General features: G+C 41.3%; 1 protein-coding gene across 1 annotated transcript in view; it reads right to left on the bottom strand.

Annotated features, from left to right (window-relative positions):
* The window catches only part of MAP3K20 (mitogen-activated protein kinase kinase kinase 20), a 125,275-nt gene that overhangs the window by 2,794 nt on the left and 104,199 nt on the right, over positions 1-18,282 (bottom strand). The window contains exons 16-19 of the mRNA XM_074967605.1: positions 17,242-17,334; positions 9,288-9,404; positions 7,412-7,486; positions 5,999-6,149 (exon numbers count right to left, since the gene is read on the bottom strand). Of these exons, the coding sequence (XP_074823706.1) occupies positions 5,999-6,149; positions 7,412-7,486; positions 9,288-9,404; positions 17,242-17,334 (436 nt within the window). The remainder of the gene's footprint in view (positions 1-5,998; positions 6,150-7,411; positions 7,487-9,287; positions 9,405-17,241; positions 17,335-18,282) is intronic.

The following is an 18,282-nucleotide window of genomic DNA, read 5'->3' as shown; positions in this document are numbered from 1 at the left end:
TGGGGATCTGGCTTCTGTGGACCTGCGTTCATCGCCTCCAGACTGTACAAGGACTTGGTCCTAATTTTCAAAGTCATCAACAGATCAGAACCACATCTCCATTCAGAACCCGTCAAGAAAAGCTGTGCACCTGTAGGACAATGCACTTTACAAAGCGCATCAGAGCCAGAAATATTGTTCTCAGTTGAGGGGATAACAGCTGTGTAATGAGGTCAGACTAATTCAGTCTAACCACCTTAAGAGCATGTTACAAGAAAACTTTTGTAAAAGACTTCCTGCTGCACCCATATCAAAATATAATACATGGAAAAATAAAATTAGAATGAAGTCAAATTAGATAAATTAAAAAAAACACATAAGATTCCCCAACATTATTATACATATGTAGGACAAGCAGATCTTTCTACAGCCAAGAAAGGGAGAACAGAAGTTTTCATGAGGTCTACTATTGACCTTGCTATGTAGATTTAATTTATTTGGGAAGGTTCTACGTTGATGGATTCTGTAAAAAACAGCAGATAGAGAGAGGGCTTAATTTTCAGAAGTTCTTCGCACCCACAACTTGAGTTGAAGCCATTCTGAAAATTAGGCCTGTTTGTATAAGATGCCATACAATAGATATATACAATATATATACAGAATGAAGCTTAAGTAATTTTGTTCAGAATAGATTTAAATGGATTTGTCCTTAAAAATGCTAATATTCCAACAGGAGACCATACACTTGGCATTTCCAGGCTGCTTAAACTCAACTGAAATGCAAATATCTATAGCAGAGGATTTCAGATTCCTCCATCTTATTGCTGGTTTTCTGAGGGAAGAATAGCTCTGTCATGAATACTGTCTTTTACTAGAGATGTTACCACAGCATCTGCAATGGGAAATTTTCAGAGGTCTGGTTTAATGCACTGGCCTTTACAGTGTACACACAAACTAAATATCTTCTCTTCTTAGAGAGTTAATAGAAAATCATTCCCATTTTGTGGGCTGGGGGGGCGGGGGCTAGTATTTGTTTTCCCTTCCTCAGGCTTTTAGTTGAATGCTGAGGGATTAAAATCACTTCAATTTTATGTCAGATATATTAAAGGGGAAGAGTCTTTCCTGTCAAGGGCTGATTGTGATGCCTCCATGTCAGACAGCTCTGTCTACACATAAAGATGAACCCTCCTGAAAAAGACGATGTGAATGGCTTTCCAGGTTTCTTAGCCTTCTCCTGGTAAGTTACAGTTTTAAAGAAATGCGTGCAGTATGAGCATTTGTGGTTTCTAGGTACTGCGTATTATATTCAGTCTCCTCTGTTCTTCTCACTAGCCTGTGGATGCAAAACACGGACCTCATCTACCTAGGAATGGCAGCTTCAGGACTTTAATTTGGGACTCTGGTTGTTACTATTTTGCAGAAGCACATCTGCTTCCTTGCCTCATGTGGCAGGCAGCCATCTCATAACATCAGGGAAACCACCACTAACTGATCCCCTGAATGAGATGCTCTCTTTGATGCACCTGAAGTAGTACACTTACTGTTTTTAATGGCTGTTCTGTGTCACTCTTTGCACAGGGGTTGTCAGCTTCCTAGTGGGGACCTCACCTGTTTGTTGCAATGAAACGATTTCTATGCCTTGAAAATCTCTGTGGGGCCACAGCAGGTTTTCCCTCTTCCTACTGCTTGACTCAGAGTTGGAAATCCTGATATCTTGGTTCTGACACATTCTGTATGCAGAATTAATATGTAGCCCAGTGAGCGTATGTCTTTCCTGTAGTGTTAACTCAGGGTCTGACCTGGGTGTTGCCATTAAACCTCCTCCCATTAATACAAAAAAAGCCCAAATTTGGTGGTGCTTTAAAACCAGGTTAGCTGGCCTGGCTGGGAGGAGGGTTAGAGATCATGTGCCACGTTCACGCAGGGTTGTACCCACCCACTCTGAAGTAAGGATGCAGGCTTAATCACTCGAGTCCTGATAATCCTCCAGCAGCTTCCCACAATTCCCCCCGCTCCTAGAATGGCAGACAGGGTGTTCCACAATTTACTGGGAATGCATCGTACAGCAGGGAAACTTACTGCAAAGACCCATGGGAGATGCCTCCTGAAGTCCTAGCAACACACCCAGGTGAGTGCAGCACCAGCGAGGACACCCTAACTCGGGTCTGGCTTTGCAATGTGACTGCTCACACCTGGGCTAGGTTGACCTGGGTGCCAGTCACCTGAGTTAACTCTGCAATGAAGACAAACCCTTAGGGTATGTCTACACTGCCCTACATCAGCTGACTCAGGCTGCGGGGATATAAAACTGCAGTGTGGATGTTCGGGCTCAGGCTGAAGCACGGGCTCTGGGTCTCTCTCCCACCCCCCACTCCCGCCAGGGTCCCAGAGTTCGGCTCCAAACATCTACATTGCAATTTTATAGCCCCACGGCTCAAGTCCTATGATCCTGAGTCAGCTGACATGGGCCAGCTGTGAGTGTTTTATTGCAGTGTAGACATACCCCTACAGAACATACTTTAGGTCCCATCTGCATTGCAAACTAGAGCTGTGTTACAACTGGGTGAGGGGACCACTGTCTTGTAACTAGATTCCTTGTCCTAGATGTGATTGTGGCCTAGGCAGCCCCGTTATTCAGGCAGAGCTTGTGGGGATATGGGCTGCACTGGACATCCTCAGACTGGCAGCTTTGGAACTACCCCGATCTCTCTGCAGGGTGGGACAAATCTTATGGCTCAGTAGGCAGGATATGAAACAGCGTATGTTTGTGCATAGTAGCAATCCATTAGTCTGTTATTACTCTCATATATTATTTGTATTGCAGTAGTACCCAGAGACCCCGATCAGGACTCCATTGGGCGGGGCACGGTACAGTCATATAATAGAAAACAGACTGTGCACTGAAGAACTTACAACCTTCATAGTGACAAGGTGTAAAGGGGTGTAGAACCAAAGGAAGGGGAGGGGAGGGAGACTAATATTAAACACATAAGCCCACAGAAGAACTGGCAATTTTTTATAAAGTTTTCTATATTTGAATGTTGATGGGCTCCCTTTAGCTTGGGCACAAAATTGCCTTTAGGTATGTGTGTCTGTATCATAACATGAGTCCTGAGGGCAGATTTTCAGGCAAAACTCCACTGAAGGCAATGGAGTTACAGCAGGGTTGCGTTTGACCATCTGTGTCAACAGTGCACTGAACTCTGAAAGAGGTCTGAGCAGTGCCGTGATCTCAGTTTAAAGCCTGTTTAATTTATCTCATTGAATAAATCGCAATAAACATTGTTCATAAAGATTCTGGAAGTGAATAATCACAAGTCCAGGCTGGCCCAAGAGATCACGTTGAGACGTGTTGGAAGAATTTGTAATGCAAATTTCCATTCTTCCCCACAGCACTGCTGGCATTTAGTCTTATATGTGCAGGCTAGATTTACCCTCCAGTGCAGTGTGAGCTACGCACTGAAGCTCTTCATGGCTCCGCATGCAGCTCAGTGTCCATGGCTCTGATGAACACCCTGCCTCCTCTGCCAGATGGCTAGGCAGAGCAAGAGAATCCATATCACAACACTGCTCCTAATACGGAGGCAGAGCAAATCTCACTGGCATTGTGGGAGCTGCCTCTGCCTCCGGATGCCCATGAACAGAACACAGGGAGGCAGAAGGCAAGAGCTGACTGGAGTACTCCTGCCCCCTTGTGTAATGTGGAGAGAGGAGGCCAGGATAGAAGCCACTGAGAACACTCCCTCCAAGGAGCCAGGAAGGGGCTGGGGGAAGACTCTCTTCCCCTACAGCTATTGGAAGGAAGAGATGGGAGGAGACACAGAGGGGATCCTCTTGCTCACAGCAGGCTCATTTCTTTTTTTCATGGCTATGAGTCAGTTTGTCAGCATATGGAGGCAGACAGATACATCTTCATCACACATTGATTCAACCAACGTTTGCAGGCGGTATCAGGGTGCAACACTAAAGCTACTGTGCGCTCCCTCTCTAAAGCCATTTGGTGACTATTCATGGATTAAAGTTTGAGGCCCACCACTGAGACACTTCAGAATATGGGGTATATTCTCTTGGGGGAAAATCCTAAGCCCAGCATCCAGCCTATGTAGCTGGACAGGATGCTGAAAAGATGCAGCGGGCCAGGGGGAAGACAAGGACAATGGTCTCCCACAAGCCACTGTGTGAAGTTTACTTCAGCCCCACAAGCAGCAATCTGTATCTATAATGTGATCCTACTGCCAAACTGGATTGAAGAATCCTCATTAATGATATCTTCATTAATGATCTGGAGGATGGCATGTATTGCAGCCTCAGCAAGTTTGCAGATGACACTAAACTGGGAGGAGAGGTAGATACGCTGGAGGGTAGGGATAGGATACAGAGGGACCTAGACAAATTAGAGGATTGGGCCAAAAGAAATCTGATGAGGTTCAACAAGGACAAGTGCAGAGTCCTGCACTTAGGACAGAAGAATCCCATGCACTGCTACAGACTAGGGACCGAGTGACTCGGCAGCAGTTCTGCAGAAAAGGACCTTGGGGTTACAGTGGACAAAAAGCTCGATAAGAGTCAACAGTGTGCCCTTGTTGCCAAGAAGGCTAACGGCATTTTGAATGTATAAGTAGGAGCATTGCCAGCAGATCAAGGGATGTGATCATTCCCCTCTATTTGGCATTGGTGAGGCCTCATCTGGAGTACTGTGTCCACTTTTGGGCCCCACACTACAAGAAGGATGTGGAAAAACTGGAAAGAGTCCAGCGGAGGGCAACAAAAATGATTAGGGGGCTGGAGCACATGATTTATGAGGAGAGGCTGAGGGAACTGGGATTATTTAGTCTGCAGAAGAGAAGATGAGGGGGGATTTGATAGCTGCTTTCAACTACCTGAAGGGGAGTTCCAAAGAGGATGGATCTAGGCTGTTCTCAGTGGTAGCAGATGACAGAACAAGGAGTAATGGTCTTAAGTTGCAGTGGGGGAGGTTTAGGTTGGATATTAGGAAAAACTTTTTCATTAGGAGGGTGAAGCACTGGAATGGGTTACATAGGGAAGTGGTGGAATCTCCTTCCTTAGAAGTATTTAAGGTCAAGCTTGACAAAGGCCTGGCTGGGATGATTTAGTCGGGGATCGGTCCTGCTTTGAGCAGGGGGTTGGACTAGATGACCTCCTGAGGTCCCTTCCAACCCTGATAGTCTATGATTCTATTCTCCCAGTGGTGAATCTCCTGACCCAACCCCTCCACCCTGAGCATGGAGCCCCAGTCAAGCTGAGCTCTGTCACAGCTGGGCCCCTCTATGCGTAGTCCCTGGAATCTACCCTCCTCCCTTGTGCTGTGAAAACATTCATGGCTCCACTATCTGAGGGACCTCCACAGTCCTGGAAGCGACTTGCCCACTGATGCATAGGTCCAACCTCCATTAATGTGCTAAAGAGAAGAGTATGAGACCCAGAGCATACATACAGGGTTTCTTCATGCTCAGGAAGCTTGAGTGCGAACCTACAGCACTTTAGTGTGCCGTGCAGATACTGCTACTGGCCACTAAGTATGTCAAAGCACTACAGAACTTTTAGTGCATGGTAGCAGGGTTCACATGGCCCGTTAGCAGGATGACCCGAGTTCTGTTCCTGCTGTCACTGTGAAGCTCCAAGTGGCATGGTGCACAGCATAGCGACAACTTATTGCCATGAATTATTTACAGTCTCAAAGACCCACTACTTTAGCAACATATACAGAATAATCCCGCTTTAACCAGGTTGGGCCAATAAGCACATGACTACCGAACATTTCCAGTGTCTTTCTCTCTCACATCCCTCAAAGTTAACGCTGGTTCGCTATGGCTTTGCTGGGTTTCTCCTGCATACATCCCAGCAAGACATCCCAGCTGCCACAGATCCCTGCCAAAGCTGTGAGACGGACCCATATTGCTGAAATAGAATTTTAGTTAGTGAGTTTTTGTTATGCCTTCTTTAAAGGTTTTGCATGTTTCAGCAGTAAACTTAATGCCGTTCAAACATACTGACTTACTTGAGCTGGACCTGCTTCCTGGCCTGCCCTCCGAGTTTGGGAGGGAGGTCTGGATCATGAGCTGCACTGACTTCACCTCATCCTGAGCTTTCAGTTTACTCCACTGAACTGCATGGATGTGTCTGGTGGTTTTTGGAGCTCTGACATCACCCTATTCAAGAAACAGAACAGATTATGATTTAGGACACAACAAAATAAACTGCCACACCGTGACCTTCCAATAACACTCTGAGGTTGTTGTCATTTTGTATACAGGGTTTCTTTAGTAAAACCCTCTAGCCTGATCTCAGAGATTGTTAGAATCCAGAGGCTTTTGAGTAACAGTTTTATGATTCTGCTAAAAATCTGATCGTAAATTCCCCTTTCAGTTAATATCCTGTATGAGGGCAAGATTGAAATGCCTTGCTTTTTAACAAATATTTTAATAACTAAATCAAGTTGCACTTCAAGTAAATAGTCCTTTCTGCTAAAAGAGATAGGCAGTAGGCAGGTATTGTTGCGGGGGGTTCCCCTCATGGTAACTTGCCTACAGTAGAAAGCTCTTTAATCCTGCAGTCTTTCCCTGTGACTCCTGTGAGGCACTACCAGCTAAAAGGAACCTGAGGTTAGTCTTCCTATCAGAGAAAACCACTGTTCTTCACTTCTGAGACAAGCAAGCCAGGTCCAGCATTTTCCTATCTCGATAGCCCTGCTTGAATCCACACCTCAGGACAGAGCTGGGATTTCAATTATTAGCCTCAATGTGAAGCATGCCGTTGGTCTTTATAAAACACTTTTTGTAAGTAAGCCAAACCTTTTAATACAAAGTCTAATTTCCATCAGGTTAAACAGTGCTAAATTGTCTCCAGATTTTATTTTATGTTTCTCTCCATTTCTCTTATCACCTTCTTCCTCCTCCTGTTGTTCATCAGCTAATTAGCACTTCCCTGACAAGGTAACAACAAACACAACAACAAACACACCAGCAATACTGACCACTGTTTAAATAAAAAAGTTTTCTTACTTGAGGGATTTCAGAGTAGCAGCCGTGTTAGTCTGTATTCACAAAAAGAAAAGGAGGACTTGTGGCATCTTAGAGACTAACCAATTTATTTGAGCATAAGCTTTGAAGTGAACTGTAGCTCACGAAGCTTATGCTCAAATAAATTGGTTAGTCTCTAAGATGCCACAAGTCCTCCTTTTCTTTTAACTTGAGGGAGAGAGAGCTGTCCCAGCCAGGAATCTGAACACACAGTCTCTGAAAACATCATTCAGTTTTTCATCAGAACTTGAGATTTTACAATTAATTATGCAGTGCTGGACCTTGATTACAGTATGCAGCAAAGTCAAAGTGCCCTGCTACCAGCTTTTAATAAAATTATGCTGTAGGTTTTCAACTTGGATAAGTATTTGCCTTACTTCTTCTGCACTTACCTCATATGTAATAATACATTCTACATTCTGATCTTTTGCTATTCCCACAATCCATTTCTCCATTACAAATGGTGGCTGAAAAGGGAAAAATAAACAGCATGTGTGTCATTTGTCATTTGATTGCTTTATTATTTGATTTATTTGTCATTTGATTGCTTTATTATTACACCAAAAAGGTTTTTTAAAAAAAAAACTCATTCCCTACAGCTTTTGTCCTTTTTCATGTGGCAAATGCATCCATATTTTCCCTATGTATTAATGGAACATAAAGCAACACCATTCGGAATTGTTTACTTCCTTGTTTGTATACCACATTACTAAATTACTAAATTAGCAGTAAAATGTATTTGTGGAGTATAGTATACTTAAGCTAACTGCTTTTACAGACAGAGCATAAGAAACACAATGTTTTTGTAGGGACCTTAACATTTTATTTCATTCTTTTTTAATTTCTTGGCAACAAAGAGGAAATTTTAAAAAACAACAAGAGCAGATACTTAGATTCCTGAAGACATTCTCCTCCAGGTTAAAAGAGTGTAGAAGTATGCGGAATATTAAGCTTATACCTGACAATCTCCTTGTGTTTAATTTTAATACTGATAAAAATTTAACAGGAAAAAACATGCAAAGCCTTGAGAAATGGAATACAAAAAAAGGTCTCTCACAAGAGAAAAGGCAAAAACTAGCAAATCTTAACACTAATAATAAAGGTTCCAGCATTCAGTGGCCACATAAACACAAGGACAGCATTAATGGTAGTTCCAGTGGGGAAATACTATGTAATAAGCCTATCATGGTAACACCATATTTTGTTATTTCCTGTTATTTTCCCTGTTGAGGGTTTGGCTCCAGCAGTTATTCCTAAGACAAAACAGCCAATGAACGCTGAATAAGGAATGTACACAGTTAAAGCCATTCATGAGAGTTTTTCCATCAGGGCACATTAGAGCAGCATTCTAATTGGCAATCAAGATGTTGCATATTTTTTCATTTAGAAATTTATATTGTTACACATTGCCAAGGTATTAGGGTGGGTCACATTAATAAAAAACAATCAATTAGAAATGAACGGCAAACAGAGTGCCCTGCCTATGAAAACAACTTCCATCTCCTAGATTAAAATCAGTCAAGACATTGGCTGGTAAATATTTAGAGGCAAATGCTGAAGTCAGGTTAAACTCCCATTGAGGTGGAGTTGAAGATGCTCTATATTTCACTGACAGTGCTCAATGTGGAATACATCCGACTACCCACTCCATTTCTTTGCCACATTTTCCCATTTTTGTAGTAAAACAATGGTCACAAGCTGCATTTTATGATGCCATTAGGGCTTGAGTTATTAAAGTTAACAGACAGGGTTTTTTCCCCCTCTTATTGTGACTTTTCTATGCATTGGCTGCTCACTACTTTTCTGATGACTTTGTGGAATCAAGGTTCCATACCTTGCACTGTGCTCTGATCTTGGTTGTAAGGGTAGGGTTTAAGATCTTATCACATTTGAGAGAGGAGTTTCATAACAAAGTCAAAGTTTAAATAAAATACAAATAGCATATGGAAGTTTCAGTAAGTGGAACATTTTCATCACTTGCACTTTTTCTTTCATTTAAATGTGGTAAACAAATAAAGAAAACATACCATGGAAGTAAAAGAAGAACATTTTAAATAATTCCTCTCATATTGCTTTATCCTTAGCCTGGCTTAATAGGGAATATTAACAAATCACTCAAATTATGATACAAATCTTCAAAAATAATGCATTTTATTTAAAAGCTGTCAAGAGACTGAGGTTTTCACAAGCACAAAAATCTACTGCTTTGGTATTTAATGTCTTTGTTTGAGATATATGAATTCATAAAGGCTGTAAACAGAACCCTACCTTTGTCATTTTTAAAATCTCTACATCAGGTAGGTTAGTGTTGAATGTCACATCTTTTATGTAGGTTATTGCAATTTCATCCCCATCCATCTCCATAAACATTTTCCATTTACAGTCCTAGTATTAAAAGAGAGTAATACCATTTTAGAACAAGAAACAAAACAAAAAATAAACAAAATCTGCAAAACCCTAAATGTGTTAAAACCCAAGCTTTGGAATACATTCCTACTGGATTCTTTTCAGGATAAAAGTATCCAAAGTGAAGGAACCTTTCTGTTTTCTTGGTAGCATTTCTATTAGTTCACATCTGAGAAACAGTTGTCATTTTGATACTATGTTTTAGTTTCTTAAATGGTAGAATTTCCTCTGAGAGGCTCAGGGAAGATAGAGCAGGTATATTTACACTAATAGGTAAATACGGTTTCAGGAGCAGGCATGAAAGGTTTCCATAAGCAAGCTGAGACAGAGTAACACAGCAGTAGAGAGAAGCTGAGTTATCAGCTTTATTTCCCAGTGGGCCCAGACGAGTCCTTTCGTGTGAATCCAAGAACAAATGATCATAGAGTCTAAGAAATGCCACTAAAAAAACTGCTTGAATAAAGGAGCAGCAAGTTATTAGAGCCCAGTTATATCAGGTACCAAGCATCCTCCTGTGTGATACTGAGCGCCCTCTAGTCCTGTTCATTTCAGCTAGAGTTCAAAGAGCTCAGGACTTCATATAAAAAAAATAATAATTATGGCCCTGATCAAGCAAAGGACTTAAGCACATGCTTGGCTGGAAGCAGGTGAATAGTCCCACTGGTTGGATTGGAGCCACCCGTCAGAAGCACTCAGCCCCTTGCAAAGGGCTTGATCCTGGGAGGTGTTGAGCACTCCGGCAAAGCTCTTAAACATGCTTAAAATTACGCCCACGCTCTGACTCATTCGCCTGGCCCTGGGAGTTTTAATTGAGAAGCAATGTAGTCTATTTCTCTGTCTTACTGATTCGTGAACAGAGCAGAGAGACTGGGAGTCAGGAGATCTGGGGCCTCATTGAGCGTGGAGCATTTTGAAAAACTGGCCTCTTCATTTAGGTGCTTACATAGATTATGAGCTCTGCTGAAATCTTGCCCCAAGGCTGCAATTGTGGCTGTGACACTGAATTGCCACGTGGCCTTTGGCAAGTCCGTGTGCCTCAGTTTCTCCATGTGCACAAACTTAACACTGTATTTCTGTGGAATATGTATATGGTCCAGAGACCATAGCAGAGCGCTTAGAGATCACCACCACTTTACTTCCTATGCTTTGCACTGCAGAATCTTGTTTCAGGATGTCTATTACTGCGTAAATCAGGATTTTGTGCTACTTTGGTGAAGTCTCCCTCCAAACCAAATCTGATGAATATCAATCTGTTTTGATAAACAATGTGATTCAAACCCCTATCTCCAAAGGAAAAACTGTAATTACTGCATTAAATATAGGGCCTGACAGGCTCAGAGTACCTGGCAATTCCCAGTGACTTCCATAGCAAAGTAAAGGTGCGTAGCAACTCTTTGGATCAGACCCAAAGGAAGAAGCCTCTTTGATAGGGTAATAAACCATTTTGGCCCAAACAGTTGTGGACTCAGCTATACTAAGAGCAGTGCATAAGCAAGGCCTTTTCTTCTTTAAACTGCAGTTTCATACAATGAAATATGAAACCTTACCCCTTAAAACGCTGTCCTCAGACCCATACTCCTCCTCAAAATTCTGTGTCTGTCACAGGCCAAACCATTCAATCTGCCCTCTATGTCCACTGGAAAATGAACATCTTATTTGATCTGAGGAATATTGCTATGTCACCTTTTAAAATACTTATCTTTTAAATTAAAAAGAGACCAGCCCGATTTGTGGACAAGACACTTGCGTGATCAGTTTACTAGTCAGCTACTTTCCCTAAGTATATACTAATCTTTAGGTTTAACCATACAGTAAGCAACACTAGCTTTCTACAGTTCAAAGAAGCTTAAAAGTAGAAAAGATTATTGCTCTACTTCCCCCTATTAATATATAGGCCCTGATTCAGCAAAGAACATAAATACATGCTTATGTCCATTTCACTTCAGCACAGCACTTAATTCAAATTATTTAATTCATTAGGACTAAAGCATGTGGTTAAGTTCTCTGCTGAATCAGGGCCATAAAGGTCTCTTGAGTCAAGGCGCAGTTTACTACCTGGATAAAGTGGGGAAAAAAACATATACTGTGGAAGTGGCACATTAAAAAAATACTCTGTTTATAAATGTATTTACGCAATGTCCTTCACAAAAGATTTCCCTGGGCACTTTACAATTCAAACACAAAGCCTTGTCAAATATCTATCTTTTCAGTTTTGATTTAAATAAATAAAACAGATTTAGCTTTCGAACTATGAAGAGGAAGCCAACTGCATAACTGAGGCACACTCAAACTTTGAGTGCAGATAATTTCTGACTTATATTTAGAACAAGCCAATAAATCAACAGCCTCTGAAAATGGCTGTAGGAATGTAAGAGAAAAGCAAATCATAAAAGTATTTCAAACTCACTACTCCTAAGATCCATAAGAGTAAAGCAAGAACACTTTAAAAACCAGGCCTTCCATTTATTCCTGTGATCATATCACTCACCTTAAAACAACAACAAAATATTAATGTCAATAATGAAAAACGAAAGGAAAACATAAAAGATCAGCCAGGGGCTTTAAACAACAACACACACCTCTTGGTACAAAAAACACTCCCTGGGGAGAGATCTCATTCTGGAAGGAGGCATGAATTTAGGATATGTTTTTAAATTCAGTTTTGTGGCAATAAAAAAAAGTTTAAGAGTCAAGGAAAAATGGAAACAGCATCTTAACAGGCAACAGGATATTGGAAAACGTAAGATGTAGTGCAAGATGAAACAAATATGAAAAAAGTGCTGGTCATGCTGGCATTAGAAGTAGCAGCATGTTGATGATTTAGGCCCCTGGTAGCTCCTTTCCATTCTTAGCTATTATCTATCTCAGCTGCTGAAACCTGCTGTTTTAAAGACATAAGAGTTGAACATCTAGTGACAGCACCTGGGTTATTTATCATTATGTATAACCTGCTACGCTACATTTTATTATGCTGGATTTAAAGGAAGATAAGACAAGTATGGTTAATTTGCTTCTCTTCTTTTTATATATAGTGTCATGACCTGCCACTGCTTAGTCCCATGAGATATTTTTAACCAAAAAGAAAGCCACAAGAAACTCTCCCTAAAAATTCCATTAATAACCTCTTGTAGCGTGTATAGGTTGCAGGGTCTGGAACTAAGAATGTTTTAATCTCTTCAGCAAAACAATGTCTCATAATGATGTACAGGACTATTGCTGTACTGATGAAGAATCATACATAATTCAGCACCTTTCACTTGGCACCACTGTGATATCCTCATTAGTAGTGGCTCACAGTGGCTGTCAGATGGTGTCCATGCGAATGCAGGCATTATATTGTCTTTGAGATGTGCAGCTGCTTCCATGACACTGCCAGTATATAAAAACATGACGCCAGTTTGTTTTATTTAGTGCTAAACCTTCCAGTTTGTAAAAACAAGGCTGACACAGAGCCTGACATGAGGCAGTGAAAATAATTAGCTCTCATTTTCTCAGCCTCCTATTTCCTTCTCCCTGCTGTGTTCTCTTTCCACTAAACCACCACATGTCAGTCGAAATGGGAGGCAATTAGTGGGCTCATTTCAGTCCCCACAACTGTGCTGAAAAGAAAGTATTTATGATGGCACAATGAACAGCTGAAAGATTAAATAACGTTTGCCTTTTGAAAAGAAAATGACTTCTAGCTAAATGGGCAATTTTTGATTATTCTCAAACAAGCTTAGAGTAGTTGGTTTTTAAAATACAAGAAAGGAAAATGAGTCATTTTTAGGTGAAAGAATCAAATAAAACTTGACACAGTAATGCAAATAACTGATGTTTTATTGCAAAATATGTAAATGTGTTATACCCTTAACAATGGCTCATGTCTCAGGTCAGGGCAGATTGCTGCCAACTAGACACCAGTACAGAGAAGGTTGCTGCATTTGTTTCAGTTTTGTATGGGGAGGAAAAAAGGGGGCTTTAGAGAGAGGTGCTCTTAAAAAATAAAGAAACAATGCCAGCTAAACATACATTTATATAATTGATTGCCTGTGTGCTTACCTGAAGGGCCTGATCTTTCACTCAGGCAGAAGTCCCAGATCAATGGGAATTTTGCCTGAATGAGGAACATAATATTGGGACCTTACTGTAGCTAAATATGCAAAAATATCTTTCACTTGATATTATCTTTCATGTAAATCCAGCATAATAAAATGTAGCATAGCGGGTTATACATAATGATAAATAACCCAGGTGCTGTCACTAGATGTTCAGCTCTACTGCCTTTAAAACAGCAGGTTTCAGCAGCTGAGACAGAGTTCCAAGACAGAAATGGTTCTGAGATTAGCTGCCATGTTTACAAAGGTCTGTCCTCACTAAGTGGTTGCAAGCAAATAAGGATTTTTAGGGCCCTGATCATCACCATAAAAATAAATTGCCAGTTCACTTGTTTGTGAATGCAATATTTTAAAGGTGGAAGTGTGAAAAACAGTATTCCCTTTTCCAAGCACTGACTATATCTTCATGCCATTTAACAAACCCCTGTACTTTTGTAGACAGCTCCCAGTTACCACTAGTGATAGACAGCTCCAAAAGTGGTGCAGGGGAGTAAGCCCAACATGCCCTCAGAAAGGATGAAATCCACCCTCCAACGCTGTGGGCCTGTGCCAGGCTTTCTGTGCGATTTTCACTCTGCAATGGGACTGTGTTGGGGCACGGGATGGATTGCCTTTAGGGGAAGTAGCTGTTCAGGGGTTCATGACTGGGATTCTGTATATCAGCCCAGGAGAGGCTGGTGTGTAAGGAGGTTTGGGCTAGGCTGGGGCAGTACCATTGCATCCACTGTTGTCCATGTGGAGATGCAGTGGCTACTATTCTAGACTTCACTCTGGAGTAGTGCCCTGGAGCGAGGTTGTGCTGCAAGCCAACAGACTGTCTATGGGTTGGGAACTGCTCATGTCCCCTGTACAAAGACAGATTATTGGGACTTTGCGTGTATGAGAATGGGGATGGAAAGAGGGCAATTACATCCACATTGGGTGTACTGTAAAAATCCAGATATATACTAAAAAGGTTCTATAGAAAGGCAAGTGAGCAAGTTGCTCAGCCAAAAAATTCAATGAGCCTGCATATACCTCTTTACTGTTCAATAAAAATGTGCATTTCCTATGGGAATTGCTGCACCACATCCTACATTCAACACCTTCGAAGAGTATGGGCTTGCTTCTGATCTCATTTACGCTGGTGGTGTTCCAGGAGTAACCACACTGAAATCAGTAGAGTGGCACCCGTTTTACACTAGTGTCAGATCAGAATAAGGCCCAAGTGTTCCCTTCTTGATGGAAAACCTGATGAGTTCAAAGTGCCTTGTGCTAAAATTTCAATGAGCAATGACACTGTATCATTGAGGCATACTATTTTGCCCGACTAAATGATGCTCCACTTTGAAAGATTATATTAATCAGTTTAGTTAAACTGTAGTTATATTTATTTTATTGCTCAGGTATTTTTTTTCAGTTTTACAAAGAAACTATTTCTCTTTTCTCTGCTTTATTAGAATCTACACACGTCTGCTGTAATAAATAATAAAAGACTATGATTCTGCTTGGACTCCTATACAATATTTCGGAATTTTTAAGTGCTGAGAAATCTTTGGGACTAAATTAAAGATTATTAGACTAGAAAATTTTATGTGTAAGAGATTAAAGGCATTCAAGGGTCTTGCAAAGGAGGCTGTGGATCACAAGAAATACTCCAATAGAATTGAAATAGGCAGCGTTGTTAACGTACCTATGTAATGTGTGTGAGGTACAACTGAAAAGCTGGAAAATGGGAACGTCTTAATTTTGGATATGGAATGTAGCTTTAACTGCTTTTTGCCATGATTTTAACCCGATGAGTTCCCCAAAAAGCAAAGTAAATTGGTGTTGACAGACTGTTTATAAAGAGAAAAGAGCTACTAGCCTTCCTTTACTTTCTAAATCTCAAAGAGATGGGAAAGGGTGGAAGAAGCAGTAGGTAGAAAAGGATGACAAGCTTTCATTAAATTGCATTCAGTTACAATGAAGATGTGGCATTACATTTTAGTATTATGTTGTCCTGAATCGTCCCGCACGGTACCAGCCTGTGTCTTTAGACTTATCCCACTGGGATAACCAGAGAATCAGGTACATTTGTTTGGAATAGCTCTCTGATATAGCACTACATAAATAAATAATACTAAAATAAACCTTCAGAACCCTCCCAGAAGTCAGGGCCATGTAGTCCTAGTATAGACCTGGGTGAAGATGACCTACTATTTTTACAGACCGTTAAAAAATACACGCTGGTTTGGAAACCAGGCCAGTAAAGGCAGTTCAGGCCATCTAAGTCTGACTTCCTCTATGGCTCCAATCAGTTTTAAAATGAATCAGACCTGGGCTGGTTGTAACTGGGTTTGAATGAGTGCATTTAAGCAGAGTTCCAATGTGGTTTTCTTGAACAGCAAAGCTAGGAACGTCTCCAGAGAACCCTGCTCACCAAACTTTCTGAGAAGGCTACAGAACAATTTTTCTTACCACAATTCTTAAAACATATTCCACAAAAAAATCCTGGCTTACATTTGTCAGGGAGGTCCCTATACCCCATGAGCTTCGTTTATATGACATTGGTAGGGTGCACTCGGTCCCAACCATGTTTTATAACTGGATTACCTGAACCAGTTTTAAATCCGGTTAGAATTCTGGGGGAAGCTTCCACAGTCTAGACGAGCCCATGGTGGATAGGGTTTGTACATTCCTGTGGCGACTGAAAGGTGGGATTTCACCTTTGTTTCACACTCATGAAACAAAGGTGAAATCCCAGAAAAGGAAGGATTAGCACATAGTACACCTCAGGGGTGGAAATATACCTTCTCCTGTATGCACACACCAACTCACAATGCAAGCAAAATCCGCTGGAAAGCGAGAGAGAGAGAGAGAGAGAGAGAGAGAGAGAGAAATAACCACAAAAGAAGGAAGCTTTCCACAGTTACATGAAGATACCCACTAAGAGCTCAGTCACTGCTTTTTCATGAGTCCCTAGCAAGGGGCAGTGCATTGTTGTGCTAATTCAGGTGCAACCTGGGAAACATGCGAAGAGTGAGAATCTGCCTCCTGGATTCCACCTGTTCTGTGGGGGAAGCCCCCATGTGCCAGGCATATAGCTGGTGTAGAGTACCTCCCCCAACACTTCAAAGCCTTCTGCCCCTTACTCCCTTGCAAGGCTGCACAAGGCAGGGCACAATGTGCACCTACAGAAAAGAAGCTGTATAGCACCACAAGTTATGGGTGCCTGAGAGCACTGGGGATGTACAAGCAATTCACATTGCAATGGGAAATCCATCTTTACAACTGGAAAATGCTTCAGATAAAAGAAATCCAAAATAAAATGAAAAAGAAAGGAGGAAATCCCCACATAGCAAACCAAGAAGGTTTTGCCCATGAATGAGACAAATTCAATACTAGTCCAAGCCCCCAGCCTCCACTGGTATCTCAGTTTACCTCCTTTTCACAAAAACCTGTTGTCTCATGTTCAGTATGATAAAGGATTTACATAAGAAATTCTCAATCACAAAACTGAAGTTAGAGAAAATGCTTATGAGGAAACAATCTTGTTTAATTCAAAACTTTCTGTACCACTGTTTTTCTTGTACCCATCCATCATTGATTCAGCATTGTACTTTGAAATTTGCTCAGTGATTTTCTGAGTAGCAGGATTCACATAATAAATGGAAAATATTTCTACAGACATTGGGCTCTTTGAGTAATGATTAAAGAAACAGAAATAAAATGATATTATCCCAACAAGATTCATTTACCTGTGGACCATTTCCAAGTTTCAAGTGATAACCAAAAACAAGTTCCAGGTTCACTACTTTCTCCATGTTTTCTTCATTTCCACTTACAGAATCCTATCACAGAAACAGAGTGTAAGAAATTACCTCTATTATGAGTCTCTCTGAGTTGGTGACCCGGCTACATTTGACAGTATGAGTTTAATACCCTTTCCTTTTGTATGTTACAAATCTATTGGCTGGTCAGATGATACTGCCGTCCTCTCAGTAATTCCACATAAAAACATAGGAACGGCCGTACAGGGTCAGACCAAAGGTTCCTCTAGTCCAGTATCCTGTCTTCTGACAGCGGCCAATGCCAGGTGCCCCAGAGGGAATGAACAGAACAGGTAATCATCAAGTGATCCATTCCCTGTCACCCATTCCCAACTACTGGGAGACAGAGAATAGGGTCACCATCCCTGCCCATCCTGGCTAATAGCCATTGATGGAGCTATCCTCCATGAACTTATCTATGTCTTCAAGTCACCAGGGCCTGATGAAATGTACCCTAGAATACTCAAGGAGCTGACTGAGGAGATATCTGAGCCATTAGCAATTATCTTTGAAAAGTCATGGAAGACAGGAGAGATTCCAGAAGACTGGAAAAGGGCAAATACAGTGCCCATCTATAAAAAGGGAAAATAAGGACAACCCAGAGAATTTACAGACCAGTCAGCTTAAACTTCTCCATCCGGAAAGATAATGGAGCCAATAATTTAGCAATCAATTTGCAAACATCTAGAAGATAATAAGGTAATAAGTAACAGTCAGCATGGATTTGTCAAGAACAAATCCTGTCAAACCAACCTGATAGCTTTCTTTGACAGGGTAACAAGCCTTGTGGATAGGGGTAGACTCGGTATATCTTGACTTTAGTAAAGCTTTTGATACTGTCTTGCATGACCTTCTCATAAACAAACTAGGGAAATGCAACCTAGATGGAGCTACTATAAGGTGGGTGCATAACTGGTTGGAAAACCGTTCCCAGAGAGTAGTTATCAGTGGTTCACAGTCATGCTGGAA

The sequence above is a fragment of the Natator depressus genome, chromosome 11 (genome assembly GCF_965152275.1).
Source record: "Natator depressus isolate rNatDep1 chromosome 11, rNatDep2.hap1, whole genome shotgun sequence".
Taxonomy (NCBI): domain Eukaryota; kingdom Metazoa; phylum Chordata; order Testudines; family Cheloniidae; genus Natator; species Natator depressus.
Note: the sequence above shows the minus strand (reverse complement) of the source record. Positions and strands in the feature narration are given on the sequence as shown.